We start from the raw sequence: 27,221 nt of genomic DNA, 5'->3' as shown, positions 1-27,221 counted from the left end.
GTAGCTTTCTTGTTGTGCGGCTAGGAAAATTGTGATATCTGCATTTGAACGTTACCAAAAAAGAGTTTTAGCTCTTCTGTTGTTTTGTTGACCTGTCATTGCTGCAGGGTGGCATACCTGCAGATTTTGTCAAAAGCTCACTACCGTTGACAAGTATAATTCTTCTTTAAAACCATCTCATAAGCCTCTTCCTCAAATATGATATTTTTCTGAATGTAGGTGACCAGTGTAAGAAAGAGAACTTCTCAACATATAGTAGTTGTAGAAGAAGATGAGGGGGAAGATATTGTGCCAATTCCCAAACCCGAGAGGGCAAAACGGTCAAAGCTAGCTGATGTAAAAGAGCCGAATGAAGTCGAGGTGAAGGTAAGAGTAACTTCCTAATAAATTTACATGCATTTTTTTCAGGTCTACATGGTAACTCCAAAAATACAGGAAAATCATATCGAACCTGGCTGCTTGTGAAACTATTAAAAAAGTACATGAGCTGAAGCAATGCAGTCTTCTAGATGTAAACCTAAGGGGAAGGAGTTGGAGTGCACTAGACATAGTAGAATGTGCCATGACCAGTCATTTAGGGCATGCTGAGATTATGTACTTTCCATCAATGATAGTAAAATTATTTTACCAGGAGTGCAAAAAATGCTGTGTTTGAGGAAATCTATTTGGTTTAATCACGTGAAAACTTTAACATTTGTCCAAAACTCTACATTTCTACTGTGCAACAAACTGTTATTCTTTTTATTTTTTATTTTTTTGGGCTTCCCTTACTGATAAAATGTGTTGGATATGTGTGTTAGGCCCGTATTGCCTTTTAAAACTCATATGTGACTTTTCTCTGCAGGCTAAAGACTCGGTGTCTGATTCTCCTATGTCATTGCAATTTTTGCAGCAGACAGACAGTCCAGGTGCTGATGACCTTATATCTACTAAAGCCGCACAAAAAGGTAATAAAGCAAATTATAAAGCTTGTAATGCGCTTACTAAATAGTATAACATATTTATTATTTTCAGCCAGATGGTGAACTAATATTATTATTATTATTATTGTTATTAATAAACAGTATTTATATAGCTCCAACATATTACAAACTAAGAGTTTTAATATGGGTCCAGGTGAAGATACAGACTCTGAATGACACCTGATGTAAAGATGGCACCAAGAAGAAAAAAATATAAATGCATTGTCAAGAGATCTCTGTAAGGGGTTAAAAAGTAGAAAAAATGAATGCATTTAACATAAAAATATGTATTTGAGACTAAATTCGCTGTAGGTCTTTGATATGAATAATTTAATGTACAGCACTGCGTAATATGTTGGTGCTATATAAATCCTGATTATTATTATTAATATTAGGAATAATAATAATAATTATTATTATAATTTCTAGAGAATTACATTTATTTGCAGTCCCAATAACCACTTTTACCTTTCCTCAGATAAAGGTTTACATGTAGAAGTGCGTGTAAACAAGGAGTGGTTCACAGGGCGTGTAACTAATGTAGTAGCTGGGACAGAGGGTGTTCGCTGGAAGGTGAAGTTTGACTATGTTCCCACAGACAAAACGCCACGGGATCGATGGTAAGATTTGTTTGTGAATGCGTTGAGTTTGCAAATCTTAGTGATATTTCACCACTTGCGTATGTTTTCATTTCAAAAATATATGCATAAATGTAAGTATAACCAGCAATTACCTCCTATCTGATTGGTGTGGGTGATGTCACTGTTGGCCACCAAGCACTTGAAGTCCTTCGAGAATGACGTTACTTCCCAAAAAACTGGAATGGAGGGGAATTATTGTTTATTTTTATTTTTTGCAAACTATCTTTTATTGCAGATGTATATTAGATTTATGTAACACAGCACAATGGTACAGCCTTTTACTTTAGGAGAGCTTTATTCCCCTTTCAAAAAATACATTGCAGCACATGAAAAAGGTTTGCGTATATTGTTAGTATAACATTAAGAATAATTCAGACTGACCTGGGAAGTTGGCACAATGGCTGATTTGTGATTGCTAAACATTCTAATGACCTTGCACTAACTTGAAAACATTTAAAATTAATGTTAATTTCTATGAGAGATTATGAAAGCTGCCATTGCTAGCTCTTTCTAAAGAGCAATTACAATTTACATAATCTCTCAGTGGTATGTCCACTTTAGGTGAGCATTTAGTTCTTGAAAAGTATACACAAATGTTTATCCAGATCATTCAAAGTTAGTCTGGGGATTATTTTTGAAAGGTTTGGTTTTTTTTAGCTTTAGTATGTGATTTGTGTTTTTTAACATAGTGTTTACATTCTTTCTGTTTGCACTTGAAGAAACATTATTAATTAAAAATTTAGAATAATAAATGAAGCTGTGCAGCAACAGATGATCCCCTTCCCCTCCCATTCTTCTGTGCACAACACATTTATTGCTGGCTACAATCAGTCAGAACTAGATCACATTAGTAGTGATGTGCTGCTGCAGAATGAGGCAGGTCAGAGCTGTTTTAGCTGTGTCCTAGCTTCCACTCTAGGTGATAACGCTATGATGTCACATCCCTTCATATAAAACACAATTCAGAAGCATTGCAATGTCGGTGATCTGCTATATGCACGTCTATTCTAGCATACCTACCCTAGCCTGACTTATTTCCTTGCCTCACCACAAGTGTACTATGTATCAAATCATCTAAATAATTTTGAATGAATGGTTTTACTGAGTAAAATTAGAAATTTTGTAAACGGTGTAAATTTTTTTATTCTTAGGGTGGAGAAGGGTAGCGATGATGTTAGACTAATGAGGCCACCGTCACCAGAACATCCAACACCAGATACACAGGTAGCTGAACCCTCTACCTCTGACAACAGCAGAATAGAACCTGACACTACGGAACCAAGTGGTAGCCTTCCACAGGTGGAACAACTTGCACAAGTTTTAAGGTACGTTTAACCTCCTGGGCACTTAATTTCTGTCCAGATTTATATGTCTAAAATCGGTACATTGTCTTTCATGAATTCATTTTACATTGCAATCGAAACATGCCCAATATTTTTATAAATGTATTAATAAACTTTAAAAAAAATCTGTGTGTGTGTGTGTATATATATATATATATATATATATAATGATGTTTACTTTGTATTGGATTCAATACAGTTATTTTGTATTGAATCCAATACAAATGAAATTTAAAATTCCTGCCACGCTCCCAGGCACCCACCTATACACTGACTGGGAACTGCTGGGATAAATCAGCACACTCGCTGTTGGACCAATCCAAGCAAGAGGACTTGGCCAGAGGATGGGAGGGATCAGATAGGCTGGACACCGAAGGACGCAGGTGGTACCAGGTAAGTATTTATTCTTTATTTTTTAAGCCATCACCATGCTGCTATCCAAATGGAACTCTGATTCAGGTTTTCAGGTTTATCAAATTTTCAAGGAAACCTCTTGCCTTCCCGGTTTCCGGTAGGTCAGAACTTTTCCTGTGTCAGACAATTCCTTTTTTGGTGTAAAAAAGAAAAAATCGATGTTTAGTATATCACCAGTTTTGTTAAGGTTTTAGTGTTGATTAAAAGTAAAATTGCTGATGTACAAAATCATTCGTTTTTCTGGGAGACTTGGCTAAAATTTGCGTTGTATGGGTCCTAAAACAATTATAAATTTGAAATTGCTGATACAAGTGAGAAATGTTTTTGCTATATTTTGATGGACGTTTCCTTTTCAATTTAGGAACTGCTTAAGGTATTTCCTACCACCCAATTTTCATATAACCAAGAATGAACTGAGCACAATGAGCGCCGAAGACCTTATAGCCTTTCCTTTGGTGAGTGAGGTGCACAGCAGTGACAGCACATCTGTATTGAACTTGTGTATATAAGAGTAGTGATTTAACTTTTACTGCAAATATGATCATAAGCTGTTAATTTCAAAATTACTTTCCTTTGCCTTAACCAGCAAATCGATTGAATTTGTCTAAACAAGTATGTATGGATAGTGCCTGTTTGTGTAGAATTTGTTAAACTGGTATTATGAGATTGCATGTTTCTTTTTCTGTAGATCAAGACAGCTGGTATACATGTTACTTTAATTCACATGATGTCTCTCACTATAAATGTATATATAGCTGTTTACACTTTTTCCTTAGCCCATCTGTTTGTAATAAGAAAGCTGTGTTACAGAATCTTTACATCTAACAAACTTCAGAGTGTGTTGGATTCCTATGTCCCCATCGGCCCACAATGGTTCTCACCCTCCAGTCACTACTGTGCCCTAAAGGCTGGTGGGTGTAACAACAGTGTTGTGCAAAGGTACAACCATCTGATTTACTGGAAGTGTGCAGGTTGTGATTATTTTGCTGGAGGCTTTGCTGTTTTATGAAGCTTGCTGTTGTTCTGTTGGGTGAATATAGCAGAATCAAATTAATAAATAAAGGCATTATCTCAACATAGGCAAATGGTACTTTGGAACTTACAACAAGCAGCCAGTAGGTGAATGCCTGCTATGTACAGTGGTAACTGGTGGTCTGTTCACCATACCAACAATTCATATTCTTTGTTATACAGCCAGCTGGAGTCACAAAGTTGGCCTTTATATTAATATTGTAACATTCACAGAGCTATTTATAAATATATCCTGTTGTTACATCATGTTGTAAATTGATAAAGATAGAACCACAGACCTCAAAGTGCGTGCTGAAATCAGGATAAACATATTATGTAAGGTGCTGGAAGAGTATGACTACACCATAATGCCTTCTATTGCCTTTGTTTGGTCTCTAACCAGAAACAAAAACTTTTGGTAAAATAAAATTATTTGCAAATATTTTAGGACACCCATGAGACATACAAACTATGTATATATAGTAACCAGTGACAGAACCCCAGTCCTCTTGCTGTTCTCATGAAATCTACTCCTCTCTATTTGTAGAAGGAATATTTCAAGCAGTATGAAGTGGGTTTACAGAATCTGTGCAACTCGTACAAAAATCGAGCTGATTTGCGTGCTAAAGCCAGTGAAGAGCTCCAGCGCAACACAGAAAATAAGTTAAAAGAATCTGAAGAGAAGCTGCAAAAATTAAGAACAAACATTGTTTCACTACTACAGAAAGTTCAAGAGGTGAGATGCACCCTTCAATAAATGACCACTATTGTAAGATACTCTTATCTTTCTAAAATGTTCAAGAAAGCATTTTATAATACAGTGACTTCTGCAATTTTTAGAGAAAAAACAAAATGTCAGAACATACTAGAACAGGGGTGTCAAATCAAATACAAGGGAGCCGAAATTAAAAACTTAGACCATGTCAGGGGCCAAACTTGAAATTTAGTGAAAAAATTAAGGAAGTTTACTACTTCATCCATAACTAACAAAAACAAACCCCTCTACACACAATTTAGGGTTGAAAAGACTAATTTCTATCTATGCAGGCTGTGTGTTGTTCATCCTCTCACATCACAAGTTTGTCTGACACAACATTAAACTGTTTATTTAGTGCCAACATATTACGCAGTGATGTACAATAAACAGGGATAGTTTGCCCTTGTCAGTGAATTCTTTTAATGGGCTTCGGGTCTGCTGGAGATGTAGTGGGGAATAATTATTACTAATTATTATTAGTTGTAGTCTATAATATATGTGCACGCTAAGCAAACTGGTTGCGAAATAGAAACAGAAAAAAGAATGGAGGTGGGGGGGGGGGGGGGGATGAGTAGTTCCCAGCAAGTTAATAACTAAACTTGGATCCTAATACAAAAGACCAAACCTGAAATCTAAAACTGCACATACTTGTTTGATTAAATACTAGCACTATTTGTTATATTAGTTTTTACTTTAGTACACAACCTTTAACCTGTGTTCTTGTTTTTCCAGGACATTGATATAAATACAGATGATGAACTGGATGCTTACATAGAAGACCTAATAGCAAGAGGGGACTGACCTGACTGAAACTACTTAAATTTGATGAGGGACTGAATAAGCTGATTTGCCCCTCCCCAGTTACATGGGAGTGCCAAAGGGGTCCAGCCCGATTTCCTGGGCAGACATATATTATGATGTTACAGTTTCCTATGTTTTCATGGTTTTTACATACCAGGCATGTGCTTTTCTTAAAGTTTTAAACATTGTAGTTCATTTCTTTGTTTATAAATATTTATTTTTTACTGGAAAACAAAGTACTTTAGGTGGTTTATAAATCCTTCTTACAAAGAAAGGAGTCGGCCTGTTGATTTAAAGTGGATCAGTAACTATCAGTAACTAATCAGCAAAAATTATCTCCTGTCGTTTCACCGTAACTGAAAACTTTCATAAATACCTTTTTATAAAAAAAAAATCGATCCTCGAGCCTTAGGTGATTTTACAGGTTAGATCAGTGTGTCTCAACCTTTTTAACATGGAAGAACACTTGAAATAACTTTCAGGTTATCAGGGAACCCCTGCTATTATTATTATAACTGCAGTATTAGTGGGATTGTCATTGGGAAGAATGCCTCCTACATTGTTGGCCAGTGGGAAGAAAGTCACCCTTACAGATAGCCAAAAAGATCAATGGTGTCCGTTATAGTGACCTGTGAAGAACAAATTGCTCATTGCTTAAAGCGGACCTAAACTCAAAATATTTACTTTGCATGAAAGGGCTTTATTAAAGTAAAAATTTTATTTATTTATTTGAAGTGCAACACCCTATTTTAGCTGATCTTGCACATGCACAATGAGATGGCAATCTTTTTCCCGATGTACATCACCTGATCTCACGCCTGCGTAGTGCGAGATCAGGTGACCAGAGCAATCGCCGTACCGAAGAAGGATACCAGGACAACACGGAACCCAATCAAAGAAACCTCCCGATGGATATGGGATTAAAGGTAGGTGTGTTGTTTTTTATTTTAACTTTAGTTCTGCTTTAACCTCCTTAGCGATAATCCCGAGTGTGGCTCAGGGTTAATTTGCAGTACCAAAAGCGGTAACCCCCGAGCCACACTAGGGGTAGAATTGCCAGGGAGTTTAAAAAGCTTACCTGATAAGCGGTGCTAACGGCGTCCTCCAGCGTTGCCCAGCATCTTGCCCTTGTAATGCTGGCCAGCATCTGCGTCCCCAGCGTGTGAACTTGGGGATGCAAGGCCAGGAGAAGCAGGTGCTGGCTGGGAAATTTAAAATACTAAGTATTTTTAAATGTACCGCTTTTACATTTAAAATACTTAATATTCATACCTCCAGGGGCGTTAAGGAACAGTTTAGCATCCTCTGGAGGAACCCTGGGTGAGAAACAGCTCTTAGGAATGGCTTCTTTAAAGTCATGGGGTATTTGCCAGTAAATGTTTTGAATCCTGGACAAGATCTATTCCAGGTTTGCTTGATCACCTAGCTTCACTAAAGAAAGTGTACCATCTCCAGCCTTGGAGAGCTTGAATAAATCAGGCCCAATGTTCTGACAGATATCTAAGCAGGTCTATGAGGGGCTGATCAGTTTGAGACTAAAGGCTTCTTTTACCATTGAGTCAGAAGGTAAGAGGACCACCGTGTGAAAGATCTTTATTCTGGCTAATCACTGTGTGGGAGCAGCAGGGGTCTAAGTTACCCTGAGTGAGTATTCCTGTATAATACAGCCAAGGCAAAAATTTTTGTACAAAAAACAAAAATATGATTGTGCCTTCTGAAGTCCCAAAAAGAGATGCTTCTAGGCTGCTGTAAAAGACAAAAAGATGATCACTTTGTTAGGAAAAACACTGATGGATGTGAATTGTGATAAACACATTTGAGTAGTTAACACATATTATATTTACTGAATATGAAAAATAGGCTACTGCGTTTACTCTGAATTAGTAGTACACGGTTATTTATATTACTTCTACAATGCTACATCAACTATGAGATACAATCCAGCATGATCCTTATCCTCATCCTAAACTGCCTAACACTCACTTCATCCCAGTTTACAGTCATGTTATCAATAACATGCGTGCCACTAGACTGAGCATATACCAGATAATGCACTCAAATACTGAGCCCTGTCTACTACCATCCACAATAACGTCCCACTAAAGATTTGTTGTTAGTGACATTCAGCCAGGTTTCTATAAACTAGTGAAGGTGTGAATCTTTTTGATTTGATCTGTAAGCTAGGGGTAAAATACAGTGTAGATAGCATGTCGGAGGAATGGACCACTCTAGCACCAAGTGCAATGCCCTACATCTACAGCAGTTCTATACACCCTCTGCACAGTGCTTCAATCAACACCAACGTTAAGCAATCGCAAGCATTGTTAACCACAGCACTGTGGCCCTCTGGGATTTCATTGCTAATTTTACCAGTATTATATATGCAAAATAACTATAGAATTGGTGGTGACCTTCATTAATGCAATTGCTCAAAATGTAAATTCTATATGCAGCACTACTTAAACATGCCAGATATTTAACCAAACATTAATAATCTAAATGAAGATTGAAAAAAAAATTCCTAGAGAGCAACAGTTCTGTGGGTGCAGAACATGTTTTTTAAAACACATTACAACTTATTCACTCCTGAAATTCTGAATAGTATGAAAGCAAAAGGTGGTCATACCTGGTTTACCTAATACACGCTAAGTATATTTGTTAGTTATATGTCTAAAAAACCAATAGTTTTTTTTTTATCTAGTAATGTTTGAAGTTTTCAAGGTTGGCCATTGCTTGGCATTTTACCTGATGAAGAGTTCAGCAAACACTGCCAGAGGAATGTGGTACATAATAAGCAATACAACCGGAATAATCAGCTACTCGGACAATGTAAACTTTTACCAGATTCCAGCCAAGTTCAGGGAGCAATGATATTGGTATGCTTTTTACAATACATATTCAGCTAGTTATATAAAATGAGATTCTTTGCCAGGACCATACTGCATACATGATATGTTCTATAATGAGAAACTTTTGTTTTTTGCTTCATTTATTTTAAAGCTTTTTTAATTAACTTACCAGCTATGTTGTCCCACTTACCGAGGCAGCGGGTCACAATCTCTTGTATGACAAGTCGTAATATGCTTGTATGATTTCCATGACAGTGAGGATGTATACTTGGATTTTTGTCACAAGGGGTATGTGTACTAGTCTAGTGCTTTAGAGTTCAAGGGCTTCATTGGCCTAAATTTTATCCAAATGCCATTTTGCCAGAAGATAATATTAGTCATGCTGACATTATTAAAATATGAGCGATGCCAGCATGCATATTTATGGAACCGTATTTATGCTACTTGAACTTCCATTTAACATTTTGGCCCTCCAATGCCTAAAGGGGGATCCTAAAGTCAAAGCAAGGTAAAAATAAACTGAAGTATTTCTTCCATTTTGCTACAGGCCAAAAACTATTAAATGTACCCAGGCTGCACTTAATTTGATCAAAATTTTAATTTTATACATACATATGACTTAACAATAAACATAACTGATTTTAGAATAAAGCATATATAAAAATGTTATTAGTGTTAATAAATCAGTCTAACGATAAGAAATATCCGATGCGGTTTCATCAGTCAGACGTCTCCTTCATTTGAAAGCTCACAGTCAATAGCAGCAGAGTAGGAAATTTCACATTTTCTCAAGTACCGCTTTTAGTTTGTCTGATGCTTAATTTCCAGAGGGAATTTGTGCAAGAGTTCCTGGACTTCAGCTTGTAAAGCCACATGCCAGTCATTTATTTCTCTAAGCAGGCTCTCTGCCTTTTGGAACAGAATCTCCTGACGGTGCTGCAGGACGGCCAAATGTTGCTTGTTGTCCTCCATCTGCTGCACTGTGCCCTGTATATTACTTCCAGTCATGTAACATCCTTTTGACTTCTGCTCCATTAGATGATTAAACTCCTCCTCTGTGAGTCCAAGAGATGAAAAATTCATAGTCTCAATGTAAGATGATGCAGAACACTAAATAGGGCAAACAAAATGATTATTTAGTAACTGATCACCAGTTTTTCACTTCCTGTCTAAAATTAGTTCATTACCGTTCTAGAATATGTTAAAAAATGTCTTCTAGCAGCTGTTACCTGTGCCAGCGATACACCATGACAGATCAAAAAATGACGGTGATAACCTCTGTACAAACAACAGATTTATATTGGAGACTATTATAATTATTTTGGGTGATAATTATTTAGCGTGTGTACACAGCCTTATACCAGCCAATAGAAATGCTCCCCACTATGTTTATTAGGAATCATCAAGCCCTGGTAATTTAATCATCATCAAGCCCAATAATTTGTTTCTAAAGGTAAATCATTCAGCTTTAACCCCATAGAGTTCACCTAAAATGCTAATTTTCACAATAATGATCATTTTAGTACAATTAGTTACAGCAACTTATTTAACAAACCATGAGCGTGGGACATATTACTATTGCATTTAAATCCATTATGTCATTCCCTGTGGTCTGTGCAAATGACATAAGATTAGCCCTTGAGAACAAAGTAATGGGGTTCCATCTGTTACACAGGAAATCATATTTTTAAAAAATCTGTTCAAAAATGTATCATGTAGCAAAGAACATTTAGATGCCATGAGAGGCCCCCTGAGATCTGATTGATGTTGCCCGGCCAACTCCCTGAACAAAGGATGATCCATCTTTCAACTTATAAAACAATATTAAACACAGACCTTGTTGAAATTCTTTCTGAGGCTTTGCTACAGTATGTGGTTCTGTTATTCACACTTGCCAGACAACATGTGTTATCAGCATGCTGTAAGGTAGTTGTCAGAGAAACAACTGCCAGACTTCAGATGACCTCTCACCTTCGACTCCTATGTTCTATAGTTATCTTTATAGAAAGTTAGGTTTACAAAGGGAAAACTATTAATCTTTTATAAGCCTGATTATTATATTTATTGGCCTTGTTTCATGTATAGGTTAAGAAAAAATTCTCTTTCATTTGCTGAAAGCTTGTTTAGGGTCAAGGACAAAGGCTTAATAAAATCACACATTGCAAGGTAACTAGTGTTGTCAGAAGGTGGCCAGTAACGGCAGACCACATATTTCTCTTGACAAGTGTTATTTTACAATGTCCATATATTCATGTGACCACTAAACTACAGTGATGACAAACTGAATCTGAGCTGTTCCAGGTTTCCCACGTTATTAGCTATAAAAGTTCATAATAAATGTTATCACTTTACATCACAGATCTGAAGGTCACAATCTGTTTTAGCAGTGTTGTAAAGCACATAAACTAAAATATGCTGTGCAGCTGTATGCAAAATAAAAACTGTTAATGAATCAGGGTAATTAGGAGTAATAGATGATTTTTGACTACTCAGGGGTAAGCTTATAAGGCAGCAATTTGTTCACTTTGGTATCTGACAGAATTTCCAAAGCCAGCTTGGTAGCAGTTTAACTAATCATTTGACACAAAACCATTATTGTTTCATAATAAATCTGTATTTAAAGATACAGAAATATAGAGGCTGCTATTGCCAAGTTCCTTCCAAAAATCTCACACATACTTCCAAAGAACAGACCTGGAACAAGAATGTAGCTAGTGAAAACAGAAGAAAGTTAGAACTAACATGCATACTTGGTTTAGGTCAGTAAGTCAATGTATTTCAGCCAACATAACATATGCATTGTGGTAGCAGTCTACTTATTTTCTCATTACAGTATGGTTTAATGTTCAAAACTACTCAATGCTATGAATTCCTGTACTTTGCATGCCATTGTTACTCTATAATTTGCTAAATTGGCTGCTAAAGTGCTAATGTCAGCTTGCTTGTGCTTGTACTAGTACAACTTACCGCCACATAAATATCAACTGAAATGCAAAGGAAACTTGATGCTGGTGAAATAAAGGTCAAGAGAGGGTCAACTGCAAGTAAACTTTATATGTCAGTGGAATTTGGAAAGATCTCAAAGGTGTTTTAAACGGAAGTCACATGCATACTGCATTAGCAACAGAAAGCCTGCCAAACCTAATTGTCAAATACTCACAAAATTGGTAAACCAGTAGGCACACTTTCCCGTCATTAGTCTCTTGGGATTGCAGAATCTGGTGATATACTTTAAATTAGAAAAAAGACGAGGTGGATTTGCCTTAATAGTGATGTAGACAAGGCCAGATATGAGGTCATCAGTGTTAGCCGGCTCCTTTGTAGATGCTTTTATGGCTCTGAAAAGGTGGTCACAAGCCTTTGTCACACAGGACAACTTGTCTTGTGGAGCCCTCTTGGAATCTATTTCTAACAGAGCTACAAAAGAACGAGAATGTTATGGTTACTAATTTTTTTTTTTTTTAGGTACAAAAATACACAAAATATTTTACATGGATTGAGAAAAATATGAATATGAACAATATAAGCCTATTTAGTTTCACTGTCATTTATCTAGAGCTGACTGGACAGGGATCAATTATCACCAGCAGCCAAACAAACACTGACATGTACACCACAAGGATACAAGGGTCTACATACCACTCACTCAACGCGTGATTACTGGCTGAATCTGGCATGTACAGATTTACCTATTTTACTTACAACTCATTGGTAAAAAAAAATATATACTTCACTGACCCGAAACAGCACTGGCAATCTGATCAGCGACTTCTTTATCATGTTCACACAAAGAAAACTGAAGGATTTTTGGAGTAACCCAGCTCAGTGATCTAAAGAAAAAAACATCTTTAAAGATTACTTGCAGAATGCACGGCCAACATGACACACACACACACACACATGAAGAATATGCTGAACATGACTGTTTTGTTGACTTCCCGAAATGTAATTATATGCAGTTAATTACTAATAGTCCCTGGATACATGCAGCAAATCACCAAGTTTCAAGTTACTACAGCTCACATTTTTTCACAAAGCTCTCTACTTACAGATCACCCATATCACCATCTGGTTTGCTTCCCATTGCCTCCAGCAAAAACAAAATAAAATCAATGCCTATTAGGATCAGCAAGGATTTCTGGAGAAGTAAATATAGAAGGCTTTTAATAATTGCGCACCTAATATGATTCTGAAGTGAGAGATCTTTCTGCTCCTCGTGTGGATCATCCATACAGAAAACAGACTTGTACAAACGAGTCATGATTAGTTTCTCAATATTATCCAGTAATCGATCTTTTTCCTCTGAGGTATCTGGAAAACATCAAATGTTCAATTCATTAACACATTACCATTTTACAGTGAAATTACATGTTACGTATTAATATTTTAAGGATATAACCATCAGTTTAATCTAGACGATCTGCTGTCCTGAACCATGAACACCATGTGTGTTGAGTATTCATCCTGGTGAATAAAGGTTTATTGAATATAAAAAAGCCAGCTTCTTTAATTATAGGGATACAGGAAAGCAGAGACTTGATGGGGCTGCCTCCAACTTGTGATGTGAATCTCCCAGCATGCATTGTAATAGGCATCTAATCAGCAAAAATAAATGATCAGGAGTACATCTAGAGCTCATTTTACTACCACAAAGTTAAGATGACTTAATAAAAGTCAGATAGTGTTGTTGTATAATAATGATCTATACAAAGTTTAGGCCTTCTTCTAAGTATGCAGAAACCCAATCAGGTACTTGTAACTTGAAATGACAATCACTTATAATGATTTGAATATACAGGTAGTCCCCAGGTTACATACCAGATAGGGACTGTAGGTTTGTTCTTAAGTTGAATTTGGATGTAGATCATAACTGGTACAATTTTTTAATAAATGCAATTAGGACAGATGTTTGTCTCAATGTGTTATTTGGCAGCATGGTGTCAGTTACTGTATAAAATGCTTTACCAGATGCCCCATACATAGACATGCATGTTCAGGTACTCAAATCAGGTTGAATAAATAGAACATATTTACATGTATTCAGGACAGATTTACATTAATCGTGTCAAGGACCCTGGATAGCGAGCGATCATGTAATGCCATCTTTACGTACCTATATTTTCAAAAATCTGTAGCTTTCTGACATGTATGATACATTTTATAAACTGCATGATGTGTGGGTTAAGATATCATTTTCATGACACTAGAGTTAAAAGAAGTAAAAACGGATGAGAATATATTGTCAAAGAAATCCAATTACTCACCAGGAATTTGGTCCCCAATTTGCTTATATAAAGCTTGAACATCTTCTGCTATTCTATCCACAGTAAGATTCTGCAATACATTTATAAAACACTACAAGTTAAGGACTTGATCTAAAGGGTTATGGTACATATGACCATTTCTTTCATACTGTCCACTTAGATAAAACACACATACACAGTATACAATAAAAACAGCTATTAAGTTTCATCTGTTGTCTGATTGGGTAAAGAAATATCTTTACCATTACATTCCAACCACTACTACTAGATAAACTACTAGTTATAGTTTTGAATAAATATGAAGAATTCCTCACAGATATTTCAACCAATATGCTGTGAACAAGCATATATTTGAGCTTCCCAATATATGAAGACAAACCTTTCTCTGCTTTAAATGATAAAGCTTGCCATTCCAGCAATCCAAATTATTTGGCAACTTCCATCTGTGTAGTGTGTCTATTTTCCCCTATTGGTATAGGCACAAATCTTTTTTTTGGGGGGGAGTATTTCATTATGTTAGTAAAACCTGTTATAAATACAGAAACGCCCATAAATACTCATAAGTGTAGTAGGTGTAATAGCTGGCATTTATAGTACACATACTATCGTTTGGGTTTGCACCTGATAATCTTTTAGGTTTCCCTTATTTTTCCCAGGGAAACCTTTATGTTTTGGATAGAGTAGAGAAGGAATAAGCCCCATCAGGTTATTTTCTGTTGTCTGTGCACCACTGGAGAGATTTTCTTTCATATAGTCTTAGCAATGCAACAGCAAGTTAAAGGAAATCCCCCAAAGAGGGACCAGTTGGACACAGACTGCAATAAAAACTATACAATAAAGTGTAACCTTCCTCCACGCTATCCTAAACTAAAATCTTCTCTCTAAAGATACACTTCGTACATTAATTGTAATGACAAGTAACAGCAATATTTTCTGATAAAAAACAAGCTATTTTTAAATTTGGAATAAAGGACTTACATTTGCATTTTGTATCCTTTGAATGAAATTAGTGCAATGTGTCAGTAATGCTTGTGCCTCAGGTCCATGAAGGGCTTTTAGAAAGTCTGAAAAATTCCCTTGACCCAGAGAAAGAAGGTGGGAGTGAAAGGGAGGGTGCACAGAACCTGTGGAGTAATAAAAATTACAAGTTAGTCATTGTCTGATGATAAACATAGGATTAATAAACCTTCATATGACAAGTTTCAGTAAAAGCGCACCTACAAACCTAGAAATATGTATCTGTGCAGGAACCCAAAACACTGCCTCCTCCATGGAAATGAAAGTGACACACCACCATAAACAATTGACTTATACCAATCATACACAACAAGTTTTAATCTACGTAAAATGGGCCACAACATTATTTATTGGTTATGTAGCATACAAACTCTTACTAAAATATTAATTTAAATTAAATAAGTTATAATATAACTACTTTCTATAATGTAAAACAGATGTTTGGCCTGAAAAGCCCAAGCATACAACTGGAGCATCCAAAATATTTACTAACAAGCCCCCCTCAGAATAAGTGACCAATCAAATAAATAAATGCTGCAACAAGGAAGGGGGGTGGGAAGGGAGCATTTCTAGAATAAGCACGACTGTCCAAACTGCAGATATTAAACAATGATGTACTATTTAGGAGTTCAGTCATGTTTGAATGGTTGATTTCATGTTTCATGGTTCTGAAACTAAACAACTTACCTTTGGCAACAAGATCTTCATTTTGTGGGCCAACATACTGCTTTCTGTTGACATTATTGTTGCTAGAGGTATGGTGTTGATAACCTGGACCCGCATCTGGTTTACAGAGAAGTGTATTGTGATGCCTAAAACTGAAAAAAAAAAGTAAAAAGCTGTCCTATATATATTTTGTAGCTCCAAAATAATAAAACTATGGATGGGTCTCATAAAGGAGAACCCTGACAATTACACAAGGTGGTGTAAGAAAAACTCCACACATCAGGCGTGGCATAACTGGATTTACCAAGTGGTTGTAATAAGCAAGTAAACAATCTTGCTCAGGACTAGAGCTGTTAATATAACAAAGGGAAATCTATTAATGAAAGGTAATCTCTACAGCAAAGCAAAAGTCACAGGAACAGAACTGATAGAACATGCAAATAAATCTAAAAATGCCTTGCATTATAATTGATAAGGAGGTTGCAGTCTCTACCCAAATATAAGTTCAAGACATATCTGATCCAGAGAAATTTCAGTAATAGGAGGGATTTTTATAGCAGGATTCTAAAACTCAAACTTAATTGGCACCCTGATATTTACCAGTTGCTACTTTGTTATTCAAACTAAATGCTGATGACGTGTCTCAATGCTGTTTTGCTTTGATTGGGCAAATGCAACTGATATGCAAACTACATATACCTGAATATGAACCAATAAGAATATCAATAAAGGTAGGTATTTTTAACCTGAAGAGGCAGGTAATCTACTTTAAAATGTAATGTGTCAGTTACTGCTAGCATTCACTATCCAATAGAATTCACTTAATAGATTGCTTGGGCTCAGATGTAAATCTTTTTTTCTTTTTTACAGGTAAGATATTTTCTACTTTTGATTTTTTTGAAAACGATCTTTTAGAAAAGGTTGTTGACCACCAATAGATGGCACTGTGTCCTGTGAAAACTGTGTAACAAACTCTTAGTTATCAAAAGGCAATAGTTTGTTACACACTTTACATGAGAACTTCCCACTAGTGTGACCCAAGTAAAAACCAAGATTATTTTTCAATTGGTATTCGGGAAAACAAAAAATACCCTAACCCCTATGTCCAACATACCAAACAATAGATGCACAGTCTGCAACCCTATCTTGCACTTACTGCTTAACATTACACCCTATGTAGAATCTGAACATCCAAAAATACCTTAATTAGCCAGATACACCTTTTTTGTGTCCCTCTCTAATTTAGTTGCATTTTGTTGCTACCGGTAACTTCTAATTGAATTTTTGCAGAGCAGACTTGTATATGCATACCACACACACTGGGTGCTTGAAACAACACAATATCTATACATGCACCTTATGAATGATGGACTAGTACTTACCCATTTGTAAGGGGCTGAGTCTGCTGTCGCTTTTGGATCCAGCATCTGGAACAATAGCCATGCCATGCAGGGTTTCCATAGAAGCCACAATCTTTTCTGCACATCTCTGGTTTGAAGACAAGTCCTTGGAAAGGTTCATAGTCATTGTGAATAAGGGAGAGATTTTGTATGGGGGGAAACGCAACATGTTCCTGTCCTGGTGAAACAGAACTCATGGTCTGTAGGAATGAGAAACATACAAAAAGAATCAGCAGAACTTAATTTAATCCTTGAAAAAAAAAAATTAAAGAGATGTCAAAATAAAATTAATTTTATATACGTTATAGTATACCAGATGTTCCTAATAAATTATTCAGGGCCCACATTTAGTTTGTGAATAAATACAGCTATTGCTAACCTCCTCCAGCAAATGCTCAGCTATCATGCTGCACCCCCCATCTATAATGCTTTCTAAGTGACAAAAGAAATATGTACATAGTTCCAATTACTTGACTTGCTACAAGTTTGTTTTTGGTCAGTAATTCAAACAGCACTGGAGCCAAAGACAGCCAGCCGATTCTTAAGCTGCGTACACACGTCAGATTTTTAATCGGCATCGGCCAGATATCGGGCGAGAATCTGGCGTGTGTACAGTCGGCATCGTTCATAGTCCGTGGATCCGTCTTGGCGGATCCACGAACGATGAAAGACAACCAATCCTAATGCAAGGGAAGGGGGAGAGTGCGCAGCAGGGTGCCGCTTCGTGGTTCTCCCCCTCCCCTCTCCATAGAGCAGAACGGTGCTGTATGTACAGCACCGTTCATGCATCGTGTAGTCCTTTGTCTTTGGAAAGGATCGTGAAAGATCCTTTCCAACCACAAAAATTGCACGTGTGTACGCAGCTTTAGTTTCAGCCATAGATCAGAAATGATGGTTGGATGATGTAAAAAACAAAAACACTTTTACTTACCTAATTCATTTGCTACATGAGGCTACTCCTCCTTGCGGCAGTATCATGCCTAGACATCATTCCCTACTAGTGATGACTATTACGTCCCAAAATCCTGAATGTCCCATGGAAGAGGAATGTACTTACCTCCCCAATGGAGAATAATAAGAAAACTAAACAAAAAAGTCCATATGTTGTTTTTGGGAGCTTTATTCCTGAAATTCGGCTTTAAGGAAACTTTATGGAAGCTGCCACTGCTGACCTCTCCTTCTTCAAAAGGGCTATTTGTCTGGTGCTCATGCAGAGACTTTATACTTTTTTCAGCACAAACTTGGAACATGTATAGAGATGTGGAGTTCTGGCAAAGTATACTTGTTCTAGATGAGAGATTCAGAAAGTATTGTAGTCATAGTGAGGTATGTAATTAGAATTTTTACGTCAGCAGTGACAGCCTTCTTTCTCCCAGTGTAGGTATCCTTTAAAAATAACAACCCATATTTATAAACAGGATATTCGGTATTTCTGGCATCTCTTCTTGATCCTTGTGCAACAGCTTAAAGTTTATACCTAGCCACAGGTTTGTTTACTTAGTCAAGTACATAGCAGGGAAAGGTTAAAATACAGGTAATTCTTTCCAATGTGCATCCCAGTAATGCGATGGAACAGGAAAATAGGAGAAAATCTCTTTTAAATGAACCCAATTTTAATTCTAGAGTTTCGTTGAACAAGTGTTCCCACTGCGGGATTTTCCCTCACTTAATGTTCTGATCATGATTTAAAAGGTTGATTTCAAATGATTCAGAATGTCATTATATACACACAATTATACATTTTTTATTCAGTTGTTCCAGGGCTACTTATTTAAAAAGTAACCAAGGAATTTAAATCAGCATGTAGGTCAGTCAACTAAAAAAACAATAAAAAAAAATGTCAGAAATAAGTGCACTACTTCTATCATTAGTTACTGGACAACACGAATCTGTAGATCTAGCATACCAAGGAAACAAAAATGTTCTTAATGATCATATCAGCCAATGGGATGCCAAGCATTTCCTTACAAACACTGTACACAAACCTAATTGGTTGTTTCCAACATCTTTTAAAAAATGTGGGTGGAAAACAAACAAAAGCAGTATGTTTTGTGTGCCTTAAAGTGCACAAAGCCTTATATTAGTTCTGGCAATTCAAAACACAAGAACAGCCCTACAACACATTTACTGAGCTATCACAGGTACAACAGCATTTTAAATGATTCACACATTTTCCCAAGCAGTCAGTCATTCAGCTTGTTCCACTTCAAACCGTGGGTTTATTTACGTCAAAGACCTCTCCATGGTCTCCCAGAAGGTTCAACAATTGTCTTTTATGGTATAACTTGTAAGGCACAGCAGGAGGGCCACACTTTGATACCAGGAAGGAAAGCGCTATAAATAAAAATAAACTAATAATCCTTTTCTAATTATATAGACCTTTCCAAATTTTACAGGAGCAACCTAGGTGCATGTGTATTTTCCCACATTCTACAAACATAACAAGGAACTTCTATGTTTTATGACTGAAAAGCATATTACGCTAAATTCAGCTGCATTGGCCAGCCCCGATTTACAGCACAATCACAGCACCGAACGTGTTATTAGTAAAATGTAGCTATAGATTTTTAATGTGGCTTACAACAGTAGATTTTGTTGAATCAATGTAGAATTGCCTCATGGAATCATTTTTTTTTTTTTTTTACTGTTGGAGCAATTTGAACCAGGGGTTATTTTGCTTTCCTCTGGATCAACTGCCTATAAGGTTTATATCTGGGATATGTTTATTTCCCTAGTGGTTGAACTTGGGGGACTTATGTCTTTTTAACCTGACCATGTGAAATGTAACAGTAACAGACCCTAAAACCTATAGCCAAGTTCTACATGTAAACTTTGAGAAAGTGAGAGCCACAAAACATCCAATGTATTGTATATCTTCAACTAGCTGTAAATCACCTGGCCTGTCATCTTTCTGGTTGAAGAACCCTTCACACCAAAGAACAGTTTTTGCATGGACATAATGGGATACAGGAGTGGCATCACTGCAGGGAGCCTCTCCTCCATGGGAAATGAAGATGTAGTGTGAGTAGATAATATGATATCATGCACATTGGAGATACACAACGACATTATTCACTACACTACACTACATCCCATCCCTGGGCTCAGCTGGTGGAGGGGTCAGTCATGTGACCCCCATAGTAGCTGGCAGACTACATATCCCAGCATTCCTACATGTGACCACACAACGGGTAATTATAAAAGAAGCCGCGAGTCTGTGTGAATTGCAGCCCAACCAGCGCCAAAGTCAGGAACAAAACAGGGATTTTCATTTAAAAAGTTTCAGCAACAATCTTAATTTTCTACTAATTCACATTACTTTGATAATCTGCCCAGCACCACAAATTGCAGGGGAGACTCATTCACACAGAATTCACCTTCTGTATGTAAAGCGTCAATGTACATTCACCCATGTCTATTCATACTTTCCAATGTACATTCACCTGTGTCTATTCATACTTTCCAATGTACATTCATCCGTGTCTATTCATACTTTCCAATGTACATTCACGCATGTCTATTCATACTTTTCAATGTACATTCACCCATGTCTATTCATTCTTTCTAATGTACATTCACCCATATCTATTCATTGTTTCCAATTACATTCACCCATCACTAGTTACATTCCAAGCACATTGCCCCTCCTCAGGAATATTCTAGCATTGTTCTTTATAATTCTTCCCCTGAGTGCTGACATATAATTCAAACTTCAATCTTATCATCCCATTACCACTGCTGGGGAAATATCATCTACACAAACATTGCGAGCGTCTAATGGTGTCCTGACAGATGGGCCTGCAGCACCCGGAGCTGTCATGACAAATATACCCCCACCCCACCCCCAATACCCCAACCTGAGCCGCCCCGCCCTCTATGGAGGCAATTCAGGGGGAGCCCACACTCACTCTGCTGCGCCTGTCACCGTAAGGTCACGTGTCCGGCCGTCAGCTGATCGCTCCTTCCTGCTCGGGGGGCCGGAAGTGGTGTGTGTGCGCGTTTTCCTCTCCTCCTCTCTGTGTATGTTAGCCTTCCTGGCGATTAGATTACATTTACAGGGGTAGATAAGTGGCAGGAGGATGAGGCACAAGGACGGATTCTTGTTATGCCAGAGGGAGGGGAATAGTGTGAGCAGAACTCAGGGCGCCTGAGGTAAAATGCCGAGACTGTTGGTGTTTGTCAGAGGTGCTGTGTAAATAAATATGAAGTATAGATAAACCTATGGGAATGATTGAACGCATGCCACTTCATGTTTTTCCTTATCTGCCCCATTGGAGAGATTTCTATTTACTTCTTCTGTACGCAAAGTCCAGCCTGAGAGGAATGTCACTATTGTTGTCACCAATGTTGTCACCTCTGGAAGCTGCCCCCCTTCCCCTGTTCATTGGCCCTTTATTAGCAAATAACTTATTAGAGATGAAAGATTTCTGGGTGATTATCTATTTGTCAGGGTTATCACTGTGTCCATCGCCCTGTACTATGATGTTCAGCCGGGTGCTGGAAAAATGTCCAAAGGTTTACCATTTCATTTTATTTAGTATTTGTCCTATGTGTGTTAGGTTCAGGCCTAGTGCTAAAATAAGCAGAAAATTATCTCAAAAACCCAACGAGCAAACCCATCTGTATAAACCAAACCCAGCTATATAAAACAAGAATAATAAAACAAGGACACCGACTCAGCATTGCTTTGATTTCAGGAAAGCTGGGTTAGCAGAATCCCCCGGTGTCTGAACAAACCCTTACTGAGCTATCCAGGGTTCTCCCCGGCCCTTTATCTGGGGCAGAACCTTTCAGTTACCACTTGGCTGGTTTTGGGTGCTTACTGAAAGGTTGGGTCACAATACGGGTCAAATAATATCTGGAGAGAATAGCAGCATGTAGACACACTGACAGTTGGGGGTTGTATCACTGATTTTTTAATACGGTCATTACAACAAAACAATAAAAAATCAAAAATTATGAAACAAACATAGTGTCAGGATAACAAATCCACTATAAAATAGTATCCAACATAGAGAAACAGATGAATTCTGGGTCAGTAAGTCTTATATAGAAAATACTTTGAGTTAAACTTGCACTGTGCATTTTCTGTGCACGAACCAGGGGGACCAATATTTATGGAACTTCAATGTTTTATTCATACTTTCAGCAAACAATTTTTCGTATAGAACCGATTCCGATACATTAGGTACCTTCCTACTTATCCATTATGAGGCTATAGATTGCCTGGTTGCACATAAACAATGTGTAACAATAGGCCTGTTCCATCGGGTATTGCTCAATCCCTAGATAAAGTAAGGCCAGAGATGGGTTCAGTTTGACTAATATACCTGGATCACTGATTTTAACTAGCTCAGTGCCAGAAGATCATAGAAGTGATTCCAGCACCTGTGAAGCCACCTAGGCACTCCTATAATCGGCAGATGTGACACCTTCTGCTTTTCCTGGGCTTTTCTTTTCCACCAGGGAGCCTGGGATCATAAGAAATAACTTCATGATGGACAGCATATAGGAAAGATTGCAGCTTCAATTCCTGCTATGTGCAGTAAACATGGTGATGTTTATTCTGCAGTACAGAAAAGTCTTTCACTCAAGGGAAACCTTAGAGCCCTGATGTTCTCATAAAAGAGACCCTTTCTCTGCACATTACTATCACATACTAGCTAGTGATGGGTAAAAAAAAGATGAAATAATAGGAAATAAAAAAATGTACAATGTAAAAAATACATGCATGTGTATGTAGTTTTCAACTGTACTTTTTGAGTTACACATGCTGGAGTGAGAGGAATTATTTTCTTAGGCTATTATTTGTGGTTTACTTAAACTAATCTAGAAGATTTTAAAAATGCCACTTTTGGACTAGAATAAGTATCATAGTTTGTCATTTTTTTGTCACTGCTACACACAACTTATAGGCATGACATCACTGGAATCTCTTCAAGACCCTCTATTTCATTCTACAGAGAAAAAAAACTTTCTGCAATAATGGGTGGCTAATATTGTACAAGACTCTACAACTGCTAAGACAGAAACCTGAGGTTCCAAACCCCTTGACCACTCTATTCCTAAACAAAAAATAAAGATTTTTCAGGATAAAGCTGGAGTGTTACAAAATAAGTGTCAGTCACATTTTGCGGGTGCATGTGCTAGGAATGCCAGTTGCCTTTGGTTTTGATACTCTTTCAGACATTAAGCTGGAACAGGTAACTAATGAAGCGAGAACTCCTAATCTTTGTCCTTGTTCTAGGTATGCGACTGAAGTGATTGACGTTATTGGATCATCAGACTGAAGAAAAACATTTTTAGGATGTCTTAAATGGAAGACTTCATGTCAGAGACATAAAGTATCAGTGCTCTAGTTCAGGTCAGTTAAGTATAGCTTAGGAATTGTTGGTAAAACTTAGATTTTCTTAAAATCAGTGCTTTAAATTCTTTTCTGTAGCAAATTATTTAATAACCCACCCTCCCATTCATTGTCTTACAGTAATACCCAAATTAATACATTTCCTTCAAGATATATTTTATCTTTAAAGCATACATTTAAATGGTCATTTTCACAGTCTATTGAGGCACTTTGTCTTATGCAGCCTATTCAAAACAAGTAAGAATAGGACCAGTATAATATTTTCTATTGCAGGGCAGAGTTAAGTGGTGCACCATAAAGCACAGTTTAGATGTGTGTTGAGATGCAATTAGGTTTGCATCCCAGTCTGTTACTTTGTGTTTGAATAATAATAAAAATAATATTATATTGGAAATCCATTATCTGTGTATTAGTGTGCAAACTGTACAAATGCAGACTATGGGGAAAACACTTTTTACATATTATTCACATGGGTGTGTGTATATATAATATATGTATATATACCTTTGTGTTGGAAGTTTATTTACTATGAACTGCATGTAAGGAAAAGAATACATCAGACCAAAACAGCTGTGCTTACAGCATATCATATACCAAATTTATCAGCCAAAATTAGGACCACCTGCCTAATACTGTATAGGCTCCTTTTGTCATGCAAAAACAGCTCTGAGCCATCCGGCATGGAAAGCACAAGAACTGTAAAAGCTTCCTGTTATCTGACACAAGATGTGAGCAACACATCCTTTAAATCACACTGTCTCTGCTGTCCTTCCTTCTTCCTATAGTGCATCCTGCTGCTTCTTATTCCTCAGGTAAATGACACACACATGATCTGAAAAAAAAAATAGATTCATCACACTGGTTCACCTTTTTCTATTGCTTTATGGTCTAATTCAGACACATATGTTCCTATTTTAGGTGCTTTTGACAAAGGAAAGGGGTCAGTTTGGGCACTCTGACGGGTCTGCAGCTACACAGCCTCATGGACAGCAAGCTGCGATGACCTGTGCTTTCTGGTAACTTCTTTTATGGGCAGCATTAATGCAGAACTAAACCCTGCTATGCTCACCTGTCTTTGTAGGATGCCGCCACTGTTTTTTCTTCCTATATACGGACTCCTGCAGATGTTCATTCAGTCCCGGCAAGAACAGGGGAAGCGGGATTGCCGGGTATCCTGGCAACCAAAGCTGAGATCCATATGAGCATACATAACTTGGTGTAATATACAGGTTCCTGGAGTGATCAGGCAGAAAACAGTGCTTATTGCAGAAGAGATGCTTGTTTTTCAGAAATCAGTGCTATAGTAACTTTTCTGGAAGGTTCGTTTTAGAGCTGACTGCCCATTGTAAACCAATATTTTCCAGCACCTTGGAGAACATTTGTAAGCAATAATGAACCATTTGAACTTTGTTCATGGTGTTATTTATTTATCATTAACAAATGGAAGTGATCATTTTTTTATTATTTATACATATTTGGAAGTGATCACATTCACTGCTATTTTAGATTGCATTACTTGCAGCTATTGAACCATGTATGGACAGTAGATTAGAGTTTACTCAAGTTAGAAGATACATTTTAATGAGTTTTCTGCAGCATATTCTGCTACAATTTGCACAGTGCTTTATCCCTCTAAGCCCATTTATCAGTGCATTAGAGTATGATGTAGTTTTCAAAAGATATCTGTATAAATTAGCACAAGACAGGCAAAGGGTTTCCAGTATAAGCCAGATCTGCTGTAGGTAAAGGAAAAATCACAGCAATACAATGTGATTTGACTGTACAAACAGAGATATGTTTGGTGACAATGCAGTCATCATCTTTGTGTCCCTGATAAGCACCCACCAATCTTCCAGCTGAGCTTTTCCCTTTCCTGTCAGAGAATCCCTGCAGCTGTCTCAGAATAACATTAATTTCCTTCCTGGATATGAATCTCCAGCAGTCATAATACCATGTAGGCAAGAGGGGGGCACAAGGTTAAGCAGAGTGGACTGCTAATAAGAACTTATTTGTTTGAATATTATTGCATTCCCAGGCCGCCGTAAGTCTTGTTCTACAATCACCCATGTTGTTTTGTTACACATCTTTACATAAGCATGGGCCCCATTGTATGGACAAATCCTTACTACATAAACTGCTTATTACATGTAGTGAAGAAAATACTTTACTCCATTGCAGACTTGTTTTAAAGCTGCATGTTTAAGGTCAGTAATTTTTTCCTCTATTTTACTGTGTGGTAATTCACTGACCACAAGTATTCTGATACCTGATATGCATATATATGTTCTTGCCAGCTACTTTGCTATCATTCGGACAGGGAGAGAAAAGCCAGGACAAACCACTCTAAAACAGTTGAATCTATTGGAAGATTGGAAGCTCCCTTATTTCTGTCTAGGTGGGATCTTTGACTCCTTTGTGACACTACACACTAGATCATACGCAGTACAGGGACCCCCATCATGCAATTGTTTGCATCTTCCCAATTCTAGCCTTTCATTACAGTATACAAAGTGCTTTTTTAACTAAAGCTGTTCTTTATTTTAGTACCTGTATGTCTTAATATTGGCCTCTATTAGATAATTTCTATGGTTGCATTACAATTGGAGTAACATAAAAAGGGACTAATGGTATACTAATGAAAAGTGAACTGCAGACCATTTAAAAAAAGACAAATGAAGAGACATGCTGTTAGGAGGGGAGAGATGATCTCTTCAGTCTACTGCTTCTCCTTTAACTGTCCACTTACAGACTGGAGGAGGGACAAGACCTTTAAGTTTTTTTTTAACTGCAGCAAAGCAAAATTAGGTCTCCATTTCTTCCTAGCAGGGGACTTAATTGTGTGACTGAGCTGTGTAAATATAATAAGACTGAGAAAAAATCCTTTGGAAGCTAAACATTTCACATATATTTATTTATGTGTTTTTGCTTTTATCTTTTAACTGATCTCCCAAACTAATCTCCCAAAAGGATTTGTCTCTCTGTACTTTACATTGCTTATCCTGGTGACTAGATTACAGTCAGAATTTTGCTGTAGTGGTACCTACCCTTACTTTGACATCATCATAACTGGCACATGAAGCATAGGATACAACTCTTATATTCTATAATTCTTCCACATTTCTATTATGTTTTTCTCCCAGATGGACCCCTTAAATAATTTCAGTTTCTGAACGTGCAGTTATTATTAACAAACTGCATTTACATAGCGCCAACATTTTATGCAGCCCTGTACATTAAATAGTGATAACAAATGACAGACAGGAGGAGGAGAGGACCCTTTCCAGAAGAGCTCACAATCTAAGGTGGGATCTCTTTCCTATGTTATGTTGGGGTTTATTTGGGGTTTATTTTTAGCAATCTTTATAGAAATGTTCAAACTAGGATAAATTCACTGATCTAATTCTATGGCTTGCACAAATGCAAAGGCACTCTGATGGTGCACAAACTGGTAAATCTTCACAAGTAACAAGATGAGGAGTGAGAATACTCATTATCAATATATTTCAATGTTTATTGGAAAAAATGTTTCAATTGAGTACAACAAAGACAAATTAACAGAAACCAGGAATAAGAACATTACACAACAAGTCAAACCCCCTACAATGGGCATTCAGATAAAACTTGTTACAATCTCCTGGGACATCTATACATGTTTAGTGAACAAAGATCTAAAATGGTCTGAGGAATATTTTACAAAATACAAGTAGCCCAGGGGTCAGGGAAAGGAAGTAA

General features: G+C 37.1%; 2 protein-coding genes across 6 annotated transcripts in view; one reads left to right on the top strand and one right to left on the bottom strand.

Annotated features, from left to right (window-relative positions):
* MORC2 (MORC family CW-type zinc finger 2) overlaps positions 1-6,203 on the top strand; it is a 39,233-nt gene extending 33,030 nt beyond the window's left edge. For all 4 annotated transcript variants that reach the window (XM_072415250.1, XM_072415251.1, XM_072415249.1 and 1 more), the window contains 7 exons: positions 220-366; positions 845-947; positions 1,441-1,582; positions 2,755-2,928; positions 3,722-3,815; positions 4,919-5,107; positions 5,861-6,203. In XM_072415250.1, the coding sequence (XP_072271351.1) occupies positions 220-366; positions 845-947; positions 1,441-1,582; positions 2,755-2,928; positions 3,722-3,815; positions 4,919-5,107; positions 5,861-5,929 (918 nt within the window). In that variant the 3' untranslated portion in view covers positions 5,930-6,203. The remainder of the gene's footprint in view (positions 1-219; positions 367-844; positions 948-1,440; positions 1,583-2,754; positions 2,929-3,721; positions 3,816-4,918; positions 5,108-5,860) is intronic.
* A 3,154-nt stretch (positions 6,204-9,357) lies between these two features.
* On the bottom strand, positions 9,358-21,118 carry LOC140333529 (rab5 GDP/GTP exchange factor-like). 2 transcript variants are annotated; one of them, XM_072415246.1, is made up of 9 exons: positions 21,034-21,118; positions 17,108-17,325; positions 15,747-15,877; positions 15,021-15,166; positions 14,043-14,112; positions 12,957-13,089; positions 12,517-12,608; positions 11,939-12,195; positions 9,358-9,888 (listed from the first exon to the last, which is right to left on the bottom strand). In XM_072415246.1, exons 2-9 carry the CDS (start codon positions 17,320-17,322, stop codon positions 9,580-9,582), a joined length of 1,353 nt encoding a protein of 450 aa, XP_072271347.1. In that variant the 5' UTR covers positions 17,323-17,325; positions 21,034-21,118; the 3' UTR covers positions 9,358-9,579. The 2 variants fall into 2 exon arrangements, with proteins under 2 accessions (XP_072271347.1, XP_072271348.1); XM_072415247.1 differs by lacking the exon at positions 21,034-21,118 and adding an exon at positions 20,859-20,877.
* Positions 21,119-27,221: the final 6,103 nt, after the last annotated feature.

The sequence above is a fragment of the Pyxicephalus adspersus genome, chromosome 6, assembly GCF_032062135.1.
Source record: "Pyxicephalus adspersus chromosome 6, UCB_Pads_2.0, whole genome shotgun sequence".
In the NCBI taxonomy this organism is placed as follows: domain Eukaryota; kingdom Metazoa; phylum Chordata; class Amphibia; order Anura; family Pyxicephalidae; genus Pyxicephalus; species Pyxicephalus adspersus.
The sequence above is the reverse complement of the archived record's forward strand: the minus strand, read 5'-3'. Positions and strand labels throughout refer to the sequence as shown.